The following is a 12,127-nucleotide window of genomic DNA, read 5'->3' as shown; positions in this document are numbered from 1 at the left end:
TGACTCCAGGCCTGCCGTTTCTCAGACTGATCAGTGCCACAAAGCCCCTGTCACTTCTAAGTAGACTCAGCATACACCTGCTGAAATGGTAGGCTGGCCCCCCTCGAGCAGGCTGTTTTATCAGGAGGCTTACCTCGCCAGCCCAGGCAGGGAGAATTGCTGTTCAAGGGCCACCATGTGAGACTTGGTCCCCTAGCCATCCCCAAGTTGAGGACAGAACCTGCATGTCCAGGGTCTGTGTGTCCTGGGACTTGACGGCTCAGTGACTGGGCTCTAAGAGCCTAACATCATGGCCGGGGGGTTCACCCATTCAGATACATTGCACAGCATCGGATGGGGTTCTCAAACTTGGAACTTTGGAATCCACAAAAAGCCTGGTGAAGAGGCTGGGGAGGAGAGCAGCAGTAGGGTGAATACTATACAGTTTACTTAACAATTAATTTGGACCTGTGTAGAAGTAAATATATGATGTGTAACGCAGATTGATTTTTGTTTAACTGCTAATCCCTCCTTACTAGGGATTGGAAAAATCTTCTGGCCAGGGGTGGCTAGAGGCAAAGTCTCAATCCTGGTCCTGGTCTTCGACATCCTCTCCTTGGGTTCCACACTGGTCTTCACCTGAACGTCGTTTTCTGCTGGTAGTAATGTCTCTAGCAGTATGCTGGCTGCAGGGCTCCTCAGACCCCCTCTGCATTACCCAAGTTCACTTTCAGGGCTTTCTGCCTTCCCTGCTGCTGCCGCCGCTGCCACTGCCACCCACCGCCACCATTGCTGCTGCTGCCGCCTCTCCTCCCCTAGCACCAGCTCTCCCTGTGCCCTCGCCCTTCCCAGTCATGCATTGCTCTGCACTGCTGAGTGGGAGGCACTTCTCTCGGCCTTATCAGGACATCCACAGCAGTCACTTTTCCATGTGGCACTGGGCACCAGAGCGCCCCCTGGCCCCGGGCTGGGCACCTTCCCTGCTCCCCTGACTGCTGGATGAGCTCACTGCATCTTCTGCCCTGCTTTCTGTGCCCACCTCTCAGAACTCTGACCTCTCAGGGCCGTCTGTCTTGAGGGCAGGCCACAGACATCCTGTTCTCCACCTGAGCCTCTTCGGGCCATGGCCCTGGAGTCAGCGGTCACCCAGGCCCTGCTCCTCTTGTTGGTCTGGTCGACCACTCTGGTCCCAGGCTCTCTTGCCCGGGGTGCCCATGCCTAGTTCTGCTCTCACACTGACTGTGTGCCCAGCAGTACAGCTGCAGATGTCCCCACAGGGTCCGCACCAACTGGGCTTCGCCCTTGGACTTCTCTGCCTTCAGCCCACTGTCTCCCCAGGCTAGGCAAGGCCCGCATCCTGCTTCAGGATGCCTGTGGCAATGACCAACTTGCTGTCAGGCAGAACCTCATTTCTCCAGGGAGGCTGTCCTCTCCCAGCTTGTTAGGTACTATAGCTCACAGACGGTTTGATTCTGTTTTAAGCACTCACTGCAGTCCAAGCACTGTGTCAGGAGCTAAGTGTACAGATAAGAAGACAAACTGGTGTGGATGAATTCCATCTCCCACATATATCAAAAACTGCCCATAATGGCCGAAGTACCATGTAGCATTTTTAAAATCCTCTCATTTCTACCACTGCTGACATCACTTTCTCTATGCGTGGACTGTGGAAAGACCACTTAAACACTGGTGTTCAGCTCATTCAGTTCAAGTTTAATACTTTCTCCCATCTTCATTTATTTTTAGACAGGTCAAATTAAACACCTGTCTACTAGTACTATAAAATTCTGTGATCCGACTTTAAACCCCAAGGACCATGGTAAAAACATCAAACTAGAAGAAAATAAATAATCTGGCTTCTTTTAAAATAATAGTAATCGGTTGTGTTCCTATTTTGCCAAGCATTAGTACTCCTTACCTTGTAATCCTCGTAATCCTGAAATAGGAGATATCAGTGTCCATTTTGATAGATGAAAAAAACAAGGCTAACATAATCATGACTTGACCAAGGTTTTACAGCCAATTGAAAATGAAGTTTGACTTTAAACGGTTTTGGGCTTGGGATTTGTTTACAATAACGAACTTCCACTGTACCCTCATCCTAGAAGAGTTAGCCCTAAGGATCCCTAAGGATCCTCAAGCTGGTCCATCCTGTATGTAACAGTCCAATTTAAATCTTTGTCTTTTGTTTTCACATTTAGAAAAATCACAAGATACCCAAATCTGGGAAAAACTATAGAAATTATTTCTCATGGAACTAAGGCCATGACTCAGAAAATAATCTATGGTCCTGAAGCTGCCTGTAATAACTCTGTGTGTAATCCAAACTTACTGTACCAGTTTTAGATTTTTAATTTTATTCAATTGATACATTTATTGCATTACAAAGTTAGCAGTAGCAGAATATTTGTGGCTTTGCTGTTGCCTACAGAGGGAACAGCCATCCAGGGGTAGCTGCAATGTTACCTGGAGTCTGTACTTCGAAGCAAGAGTCAGCTCCTGAACCAGGGCTGCTTTGTGAAATCGGTTAGTGCTCTTCTAACTGCTTCTGCAGTCACTGTACTCTTCCTTAAACCCTCAAGTTTTTGTACAAAATGATTCAGCTGCTTTCCCTTATATACTTTTTAGTTCAAAAAAAAAAAAAAAGGATAAGTCTTAAAGATATCTATATCTTAGATCCTTGATCAAATGATCTTTTATTCCTTGAGGGAGGTAACCTGAGCTCATAGGTGAGCGATATGTTATTTTGGCCTTCTGAAGCCAACATATTTTCAATGATCTTTCTAGACTCTCTCTCCTTTCTTGGATTCAGAAAGAGATGTATGCCTGTAAATCTTAACAAATTTGTGTCTCATCTTAATTCAGAAGGGAAGAGGGCTTAGAGGTCATCTTAAAGTTACCTATTAATGGATTAAGAGTAGGGGAAGCCTTGTGAAGGTACTCCATTTCCTGAGTGACTCTGCGCTTCGGGCAAGTTAAGACTGCACCCAAGAACTGGCACCCACTTGAGGCCCAGTTTGAGATCTCAGTTTGTAAACAGAAATCTTTACAAGCAACTGAGAAAATGTGTGGTGACTCTGCTGAAGATCTGAGAGCCACTAGACAAGAAAGCTTCATCAGAATTTGAGCCATCTTATAATTTTTGAAAATGCAGTAAATATGCTAACCACAGAGATTACTCTTGTGACTATAAAAAACATTAAGTTTGACTCTGAACTTGCTGGCACCAGGACAAAAAGGGAAATGTCGTGGATCACATAATTCTTATCTAATAGGAGTATAACCCGTTCTTTCCTTGGAATTAATTGCTAAAGGACTATAACCTGATTTTTAGACACATTAGAGACCTTGGGAAGTGTGCTGAGCACAGTCTTAATTGACAGCATTATGCAGTAAGTGCAGAGCGACCTTCGTGCCTTTATAGTTAAAGACCAAGGGCGTGTGTGCACCATAGGGAAGACTGATCTGCAGAGAGTTAATGTTTTCCAAGCAGTGGGTTTTTTGGTGTTGTAAAATGACATAGCAGTCTAGAACTTAAACTATTCCAAGGATTTGGGTGGCTATCGGGCTGGGGTCACTGAGCAGAGAAAAGACCATTTCACGCCTGAGGTGTCATTCTCACCTTCATCTGTGGGTTCCATTCAGCACTGTGGGGACTTCCATCTGGCATTGGAGTAGTAGCTTCAGGGATGGAAGCAGGGGTAGGAACTACGCGTAGGATTTTTTCCCCACCTCAGTTGCTCAGAAGCTAGCTGTGGGTGGATGTTAGGGTGAAAAGGAAACCTTATGTCTCTATAGACCCTGTATTCACTTGATTTATGAACACAGGAAGGACAGAAAAATGGCCCAAGATAATATTGACAAAAAGGACATTTCTACGTGAACATCCCTGTTAAGCTCAATTGAGCTGTAGATGGACTTTTTCATGATGTTTGTTCCTTGCTTAACTCTTCAGTCCTAAGAAGACTGGCAAAGAAATTGCCAGCTTTCTCTCTCAAAAATGAAGATATCCAGGCTCGAAGAGCTTTGTCACAAGGGGAATCTGAGCCTGTGACTTTATTAAAGCACTTTGATGGACAGTAAAACTGAGCCAGGCTCCCTTAACCCACAAGGAAATTCTGTGAAACTGAAATTCGGAAACACAATCCTAGTGAAAGTGGACCTTGCTCTAAACAAGAAAGTCAACACCTTTATCCAGCCTGCCTCTTAATGTCCCTGTATATTCACAGAGACCAGGAGATTCCCCTCAGCCGAGAGGGCATAATGACTGCGAGTCCAACCTGCCTCAAAAGGCAGGATGGGTTGTATACTAGTTATATGCGCTGCTTTTGCTTTTTCATTTTATCACAAAGACAGTTTATGCTAGGTGCCATATCAGGCATGAGGGAGAAGAATGTACAATGTGAGCAACCCCTGCAGGCACCTGTGTTTCCAGTGTGATGGGTGCTGTGGGTGTACACGGGAGGGGCGCCTGACCTCGGCTCAGAGCTCACAAAGGCCTTTCCAAGGACATCTGCACTTAGTGCTGAAGGATCACTCAACCTGCAACTTGTAATGTTAAAATGCAAGTTTACGTCAATTTAAGAGGGGGAGAGGGCAGTGGGAATGGCGATGAGAAGATAGAGGGTCCAAGCAGAGGAAATGATAAGAAAAGGCCAGGAAGCCAGAGAGAACCTGGTCCTTTCTGGAAATAAGAGTAGTCCAACTGGTCCCTGGCAGGGAAGGGGCAGAGAGAGAGGCTGACAGGTAAGCACAGGCCAGCTCATGAGGGCAAGACATGACATTTATGCTGAGGCCAAGAGGAAACTGTTGAAAGGTTTGGTGCAGGGAGGGAGGGTGACACATGGGATTTGCATTTTTGAAAGATCATTTTAGTGTGGACTGAAACACAGCAAAGCTGGAGGAAAAGCAACCAGTCTAATTGCCACCATAGTAAACCAGACAAAAGAAAGAGAAATAGGAACAGAGCTAAGCAAACATTGAAAGATCATTTAGAAAATAAACTATGGGGTAACAGACTTAAATGACGCATTGAATTCTTGTATAAAGGACAGTAAGATATTTACCCCTTTCTTCACATATGAATTAGTTACATGTCAGGCACTTGTGAATTATGTGTGTATATTTGGGTTTTGTTGTGTGGAGGGGAGGTGTAACCCCTAGGAGTGGCATGGTCCCCACAGGGAAGGAGATGAGACAGTAATGCCTCAAGCAGCATCACCTCCTGAGCATCAGATGTCAGCTTTGCAGTATGTCGATGCAAACTAGTGGCTTGCCCGGTTAGAGATTTCTGATGCCTGGAAGGAACTTAAAGCAGCCTCAGTTCCCTTGAATGTCGCCTTTGCCCACAGCCACACAGCTCCGTTATAGCTTCTCCTTCAATGCTGGGCAAGATCTCCCTTCCCTGTGAGTCCCTCAGAGGCCTTTCATTGGGGCAACTCAAAAGTCCTATGGAAGTATGAATGCAGCCTTCACATTGACAGTGGCCAGGTTTTGCTCTCCTTGTTAGTGATTTGAAATTTAAAATGTGCAACGGGCTGTAGATCAGTCGTACAACCAGCCTGCTGGCCCAAGTCGACCCCAAAATGCATTCCCTATGAATTAACATTCAGGCCACAATGAATAACCAGGTTTAAAAGAACATTAACTGACATAATCAGTGTTAACTTTTCTGAAGAAAAGTAAATCAGATTGGTTTATGAGATTCATAAGAAAAATGTCCAGTTTGTCAACCTTTATTTGCTGATGGCTATTGTCTGTCCTTCAGAAGAAAAGAAATGTTATTTATAAAGCTGGTAGATTTAAGAATGCCTTGCCAAAAATTTGAGCCAAGGGCTTTTTTCAGTTGTGTCATTTTTATACACTCATTTAGAAGTTGTGTTAGTGATCTCTTCTTTTAAGTCTTTCTCTTTTTTCTTTTTCGCAGGCACTGAAGGTCCTGAGGACTGCAGAGTTTGCTCCTTTTGTCGTTTTTATTGCTGCACCAACTATTACTCCAGGTTTAAATGAGGTAAGAATCACTCCATTTTCCCCCAATTAAGCACACCCCATGGTAAGCATCCATTTGTGTTGTACTTTTAAGAGCAAGGCCCCATCTCATTAAGATAACAAAATGAAGCTCTGCTTTGTTCTTAATGCTGCCCATTAAGATTTCCAGAGCTTCAGTTTTAGGAATTAAGCCACATAGAGAGGTGTGGCTCTTCTGTAATCAGAATCATTAGGCATATTCAAGAGGTCTTTTATCCATATGTTACTTGTGAAGGAAACTCCCCCACCTCTGGGGACAAGGCTTCCCAAGCGCCTCCCACCCTCCAGGGCTGCCAGCCCACCCCTCTCCAGACAGGGCCCTTGCTGAGACATGGCAGCCCCCAGGCCCAGCTCTGGACCAAGGATTGCGCTGCCCAGAAGACAGCTAGCTGTAAGAAATCCATGACTCTGGCCAGGCTTCCCAGGGTCCCCTAGGCAGCCTCTGAACTGGATCCCAATTTGAATTTCTATCTGGGCCCCTGGAGACTTCCAAACCTAGAAATAAGCTCTGTACCCTATCAGGGCAACTTAAGTCAGCAGCTGCCACAGAGTTGGTGCCTGCCAGAGCTGGCTGCCTCAGCTTGTACTAGGCTGACTTAGAAGGCCTTCTATTGCTGCCCGGATAAGAGAGTTACATGTCTGGTGGGTGCCTGGTGCTTATCTGCCTAGGGATATTCATTATGTCATCCTGAAGTCCGATACTGCTGTGGGGTCTAGAAACCACCAGAGGGCTCTCAGCTCTGCTCAGTAAATACTAGTTTGGAAGCCCAAGCTTATGACAGTCAAGCCAAGGTTTGAGAATTCTCACTCTCTGTACCTTTTCAGAAAGATTAAATATTCAGATTTCTATGTTGCTCTCATTTCCCATCATGATTTTTTTGTCATTTTATTTGCAAAAGGTATTTTCCTTTGTAAATTCTGCGTTGACATCTTATTTAATGCACAAACGTGTTTGAAACTCCACACTGTGCTTACCTCCTATCCTTTGGTTGCCATGTATTTTTCTTGAATTATCATTTTGCTTTGTTTTTGTTTTTTGCCTGTTTTCCTACCCTTTTACTAATTTTCCTTAGCTGCCAAAATGGTGCAGAAAACTGCCTGTAAGTACCAGCTAGGAGGTGATGAAGTACAGCCTTGTGTCTTTATAGATTTAAAATGTAGACATTTTGTTCCCACAAATCCTAGCTTTTGCTGTTAGAATAAAGGCATTTTGTTTTCACTGAGTTCAAGCCTGCTCACGTGTAAATCAAGCATGCAGACAAGCTGCTGTGGAGGAAGACAGTGACAAATATAGCTTCATCTTCTAAGAGCCATAAGAGGGAGTTTTATTTTTCTGTAAAGAGAACGACATTAAACTTTGATACTTTTAGCCTTAAATTTTCTTGAATGTTTTCATCAGCCCAGTTTTCTGAGCAAATCGCCAATTCTGCTAGTGGTTTTTGAAGCCCAGCATCATATATTCTAATATCTCCCCTATCCCAGAGAATGACGTGGTTGGAATTGCTTCCTTCTCATACTGGCAGAAAGCATTCCTGTGTTTGGGGAAATGCATGTTTCCTAAAATGGGGTTTTTGCATCGTGTTTATGGTAAAGCAAAGCCACAGTGAAAATACTATGCTTTTCAAGCGTAAGCAGAAAGTGTGTTGATGTGACCTTAGAAAGTGATTCTTAACTGAGGTCTTATCAGCACCATACTAGTTCACACCTTGCATCCAAAGCTTGCTATGTCCTACTTGGAAATTTCTGTGGAAGATGACAAAACAGGTAGGACACTCTTATTTCTTAGTGTCCCGACAGGAGAGCTTGAATTCCCAATGACTCTGGTGTCTGTCCCTCCCCACTGAGGTGCCATGCTATAATCAATCAAGTGTCATTACTTTTCTTCAGCTCTCCTTCTAGAGAGCTGCACCCAAGGCCAAGGCTCGTCACCAAGGGGCTCTTGCAAATAACAAATGGGCCTCAGGGAAGAGGAAGCATCCTAAGCTAGCACAGGTCGCCACAGCTGCCAAGTCCTGAAGGGCCTGCATATTTTTTTTCCCCCTTGAAATCTGTCTCTGTAATCGGGGCTCCATTTTCTAGTGGAAATGCTCTGTCTCTTGATTATAGATTCAACACGCATCGAATCCTGCAGTGGCCAGTATCAGTCAGCCAAGTGCTTATTCTTTCAGCAATAGCATTTATTAAGCATGTACTATGCACAAGGCACAATGCCAAGTGCTGAACTGAGTGACAACAGGACACCCAGGACAAGTTTGCTGCTTTCGTTGAGGAGATACCAATCAAATACTTAATTGTATTTGTATTTAATTGTATCTACAGAGACAACTGTATCTGTATCTGTATTTAATTGTATCTGTATATATTTAATACTCAACACGTAGCTCACCTACCTAGTGTTAAGGGGTAGTTTTTTTGTTTGTTTGTTTGTTTTTTGGGTTTTTTTAAGGGGTAGTTTTGACTCAAAGTTGCCTAGTTTTAAATTTGAACTTGTCCACTGGGAGTTCAGCATAACAAGATTTGAAGATGCAGACTTTTTGGTGACCCTGAAGAGGCCCCTGTCTTGAATGACCTGCCATCCTATGGTTCACGATATACTCTTATGACAAACTGAGGACCATGAACCCCTTCTCCTGTGGGCTCACCCTGGCAAGTGTTCTCAAAATCTGTAGCAAGCAATGGGAGTTACTTGCAGTGGGAGACCTTTACTACAGCAAACCTCCCTAGAGTTTAGTAGCTCCTTTTCCTTCAGACTATTTTCCCATAAGAGAGAGAGAGAGAGATGAGTACTTATGAACAGTGCCATTTGTCTGATGATTTCCAGTGCAGGCCAATTTAAAGGGATTCATCTGATGCCAGCTGCCATTGTATCTGGAAGATGGCCTTATTTCATCCATTATTTGTAACACCCAAAAAGCTTTTGCTTCTGGCATCCACTGCTATTGACTGAAGGCCTTTATATGTAATTGAAATCCTGGAACACATTGAACCTCTAAGTAGAAAAGGGAATAATACATCTTAATTTGTTGTCCAGAGGCAGGGATTTCTTGGTGCAAATGCAGTAGGCCCTGGAGCCTGGTGCAACTAAATGCAGAAGACCCAAGGGAACAGATGAAGGGCTCTGCCTTGACCACCAAAGCCCTCCTGCCAAGTGGGAGCATGGCTTAGACCGGGGCTAGAGGAATGAGATCAGAGGACTAGGCTCAGGGACTGGGCTCAGGCTCTGCTTGTCAGTCCCCAGCTGACCCTGGGGCGGGCCTGCCTGGCCTGGATGGGACGATGTGTTTGCTGAGGAGTGTCTGTTTTCTCTGGTCTGTGCAGTTTGGCGTGGGGCCCCCTCTTGCATGTTGAGCCGTGGCGGTTGCAAACAGTATTTCTGTAACTCTGCCACCCTGGAGACCCGTGTCACCTCTGTCATGAAGCCGACTAGGCCTCGTGACAGATGCAGCACATCAAGGTTTGGCCTTTACTGTTTCTGACACTGGGACGAACAGAAATGTGAAAGGAGCGAGAATCCAGCTGACTCTTCTCTTCCCTTTGCTTTTCCTTCCTCCATGCCCACCCTTCCCTCCTCCCCATCACCATTTAGGATGAATCTCTTCAGCGTCTGCAGAAGGAGTCCGATATCTTACAGAGAACATATGCACACTACTTCGATCTCACAATTATCAACAATGAAATTGATGAGACAATCAGACATCTGGAGGAAGCCGTTGAGCTCGTGTGCACAGCCCCACAGTGGGTCCCGGTCTCTTGGGTCTATTAGGCCTCTTCCCAGATATCTGATGCATAACTGGGAGCCACCTCATACATGGAAAAGCCTCTTTGTTATCGGCCTTGTGTCAGCAGGTCATGGTCCCTAGAGACTACCTAGTTGTAGTGTGACCTACATTTATAATTATTGTCATGTCCGAATAGATAGGAGGAGAAAAACAATTACACACTAATTTAAAGAGACAGTATCTTTTTTAATCAGTTCTCCTAAACTTTAATAAAATGTATCTTTAAATGTATGTATTATTCAATCCTTTGGAATGTTATATTTTTGGAAATCATAGCTTTTTATTTCCAAGGCCCCTAAAAACTGCACAAAATAGATGCTGCTTTCTATAATCTATTTTAATAATAATAAACAATGATTCTGTTACCTTGACTGGGGGTGGAACACTACATTCTTTTTAAAGTCTGATTTTATGGATTGGAATATCTTTCTTTCCTTTATTTATTTGAAATAATCAGTCTAGTGATTACAAAACAGTCACAAATTTTTAAAGGCCTTTTTTCTCTCTTATTTTTAGAATAGTTATTTTTTTTTAAGTCCTTTATGTAACATCCAGATAATGTGATACTGTCTCTTTGAAGCACCCTGTAAACCTTTTAGAGATTTGAAGTTGGGTCTTGACTCTTAATGCATGTGGACAGTCGCGAGCGTTTATGCTGTCGGTGTGTCTGTGTTGGACAAAACAATCTGTAATCTACAGCAAAGTACATTCCGTTCACGGGGCACACCCAGGGGAATAAGAATAAAATGCTATATGACTAAGTTGTAAACCTATGCACATCCCTTGCATTTCGGGCAACTTTATAAAAAAAAAAAAAAGAAACTGATTTTTATTAATAATAATCATGTAGTGAGATGTGTTTGTAATTTTGTCTCAATTTAATTTGTTGTAAGGTGGGAGGGGGAATTGCTGGTTTCACCATTTCAGATCTGTGTTGTCTGAGAGTATTAACGTTTTAATTAAGCAAAGAAATGAGGATTTTTAATATGTATGTAATTGTTTTAAAGCACCCATTTTAAGAGAATATACTGTGCAATGAAGAAACCAGTTTAGGCATTTGCTATAAACTGAATTATTCCAAAAGGATAATCTATAACAGCCCTGTAAATTCCTTTAAAATGATAACAGGACAGTTTGACCAATTTTTTTTTAAATATACTTCCTTTTATGTGTTCAATAATTAAATGCCTCTGGGTCCTTCATTTCATTATAGATTTGTTCAGGTTTACAAACCAATAATCTTTTAGATTTTATAATCCATTAGATGTCCATTGAACCCTCGAAGGCCCAAAAGTGACTATCAGTTGACAAGACAACAAAATCCTCTGCCAGAGCAGAGCCCGGACCACATCTGGCTCCCAGAGGTCAGTGCGCCGAGGGCCCCCCTGAGGTACTGGAGGCCACCTGTGGTTTCTCCTTCCTCTTGCTATATCCCTTGGCACAGGAGAATCATCTTCCCTTGTTGCTTTAAAGACATTAATCATCTCATCACCCTTCCATGAGGTCACATTCTTCCAGTACAGGAGATGTCGGGCTTAGAGTTTTCCAACTCTTTGCCAGAGGTCAGCGGAAGGTTTCTCATTAGAGTGTCAGCGTGTGAGTGGGTCTCTTAACCTGTGATCATGTCTGCTTCTTGTCAGTGAGATGGCCTCTTGGCGCCTTGGCATACTATGCGGGGTACATTCTGAGCTGAACAGCTCCTCTTGAAGGACCAAACAGAAAAGGCATTTGTATATTCCCTTCACGTTTTTGCCCTCCCCTCCCACCTACTCTTATTAAAAGATGCTGATTTTTTTTTCTCTGATGTTGTCCTTTGTCGGCGACCAGATGAGTGCAACTTGCTGATAAGGCGTTGCACAAACTGCCTCTGCTGGGACCCCACAGCAGGGTGACCGAATTACCAACTAGAGATACCCGGATGGAGAGAGCAGCCCAGAGAGCTGTTTAGGGCTATATTAGGGTTGATTTAAACCTAACCTATGCCAAGACCAGACAGTCATTCGGTGATGGTACTAACCACAATCCGGGCTCTTCTCAGTGTGAAATCGCCCACTCTACCTCTTTTCCAGTGAAGCACAAAGAATACAGCTAACACATGGCGAACTGAAACTCCCCCCCTCTGGTAGAAACCCCCCACAACCCCTACTTGCCCCTTGAGACCAAATCTCCCGAGAGGATGACAATGGTTATCTTAAGCCATCTGCTATGTTAACAGAGGTGGATCAAGTGGAGGGGAAAAGCAATGCCAGTTTAAATGTCCGTGGCCCTAGAATCGAGTGGCTCTGTTGCGCTCGGCCTCTCTATTGCTATTTGTGTCCTGGGAGGACACAGGCAGGCACTGT

The 12,127-nt window shown here is 44.0% G+C and overlaps 1 protein-coding gene across 6 annotated transcripts in view; it reads left to right on the top strand.

The window, feature by feature from the left end:
* CASK (calcium/calmodulin dependent serine protein kinase) overlaps nt 1-9,769 on the top strand; it is a gene marked incomplete at both ends in the record, with an annotated part of 372,322 nt that extends 362,553 nt beyond the window's left edge. For all 6 annotated transcript variants that reach the window (XM_084258755.1, XM_084258754.1, XM_084258752.1 and 3 more), the window contains 2 exons: nt 5,906-5,989; nt 9,593-9,769. In XM_084258755.1, coding sequence (XP_084114881.1) covers nt 5,906-5,989; nt 9,593-9,769 — 261 coding nt within the window. The remainder of the gene's footprint in view (nt 1-5,905; nt 5,990-9,592) is intronic.
* Between the last annotated feature and the right edge of the window lie 2,358 nt (nt 9,770-12,127).

The sequence above is a fragment of the Talpa europaea genome (assembly GCF_964194135.1).
Source record: "Talpa europaea genome assembly, chromosome: X".
Classification (NCBI taxonomy): Eukaryota; Metazoa; Chordata; class Mammalia; order Eulipotyphla; family Talpidae; genus Talpa; species Talpa europaea.
This window is presented reverse-complemented; position numbering and strand designations above follow the sequence as displayed.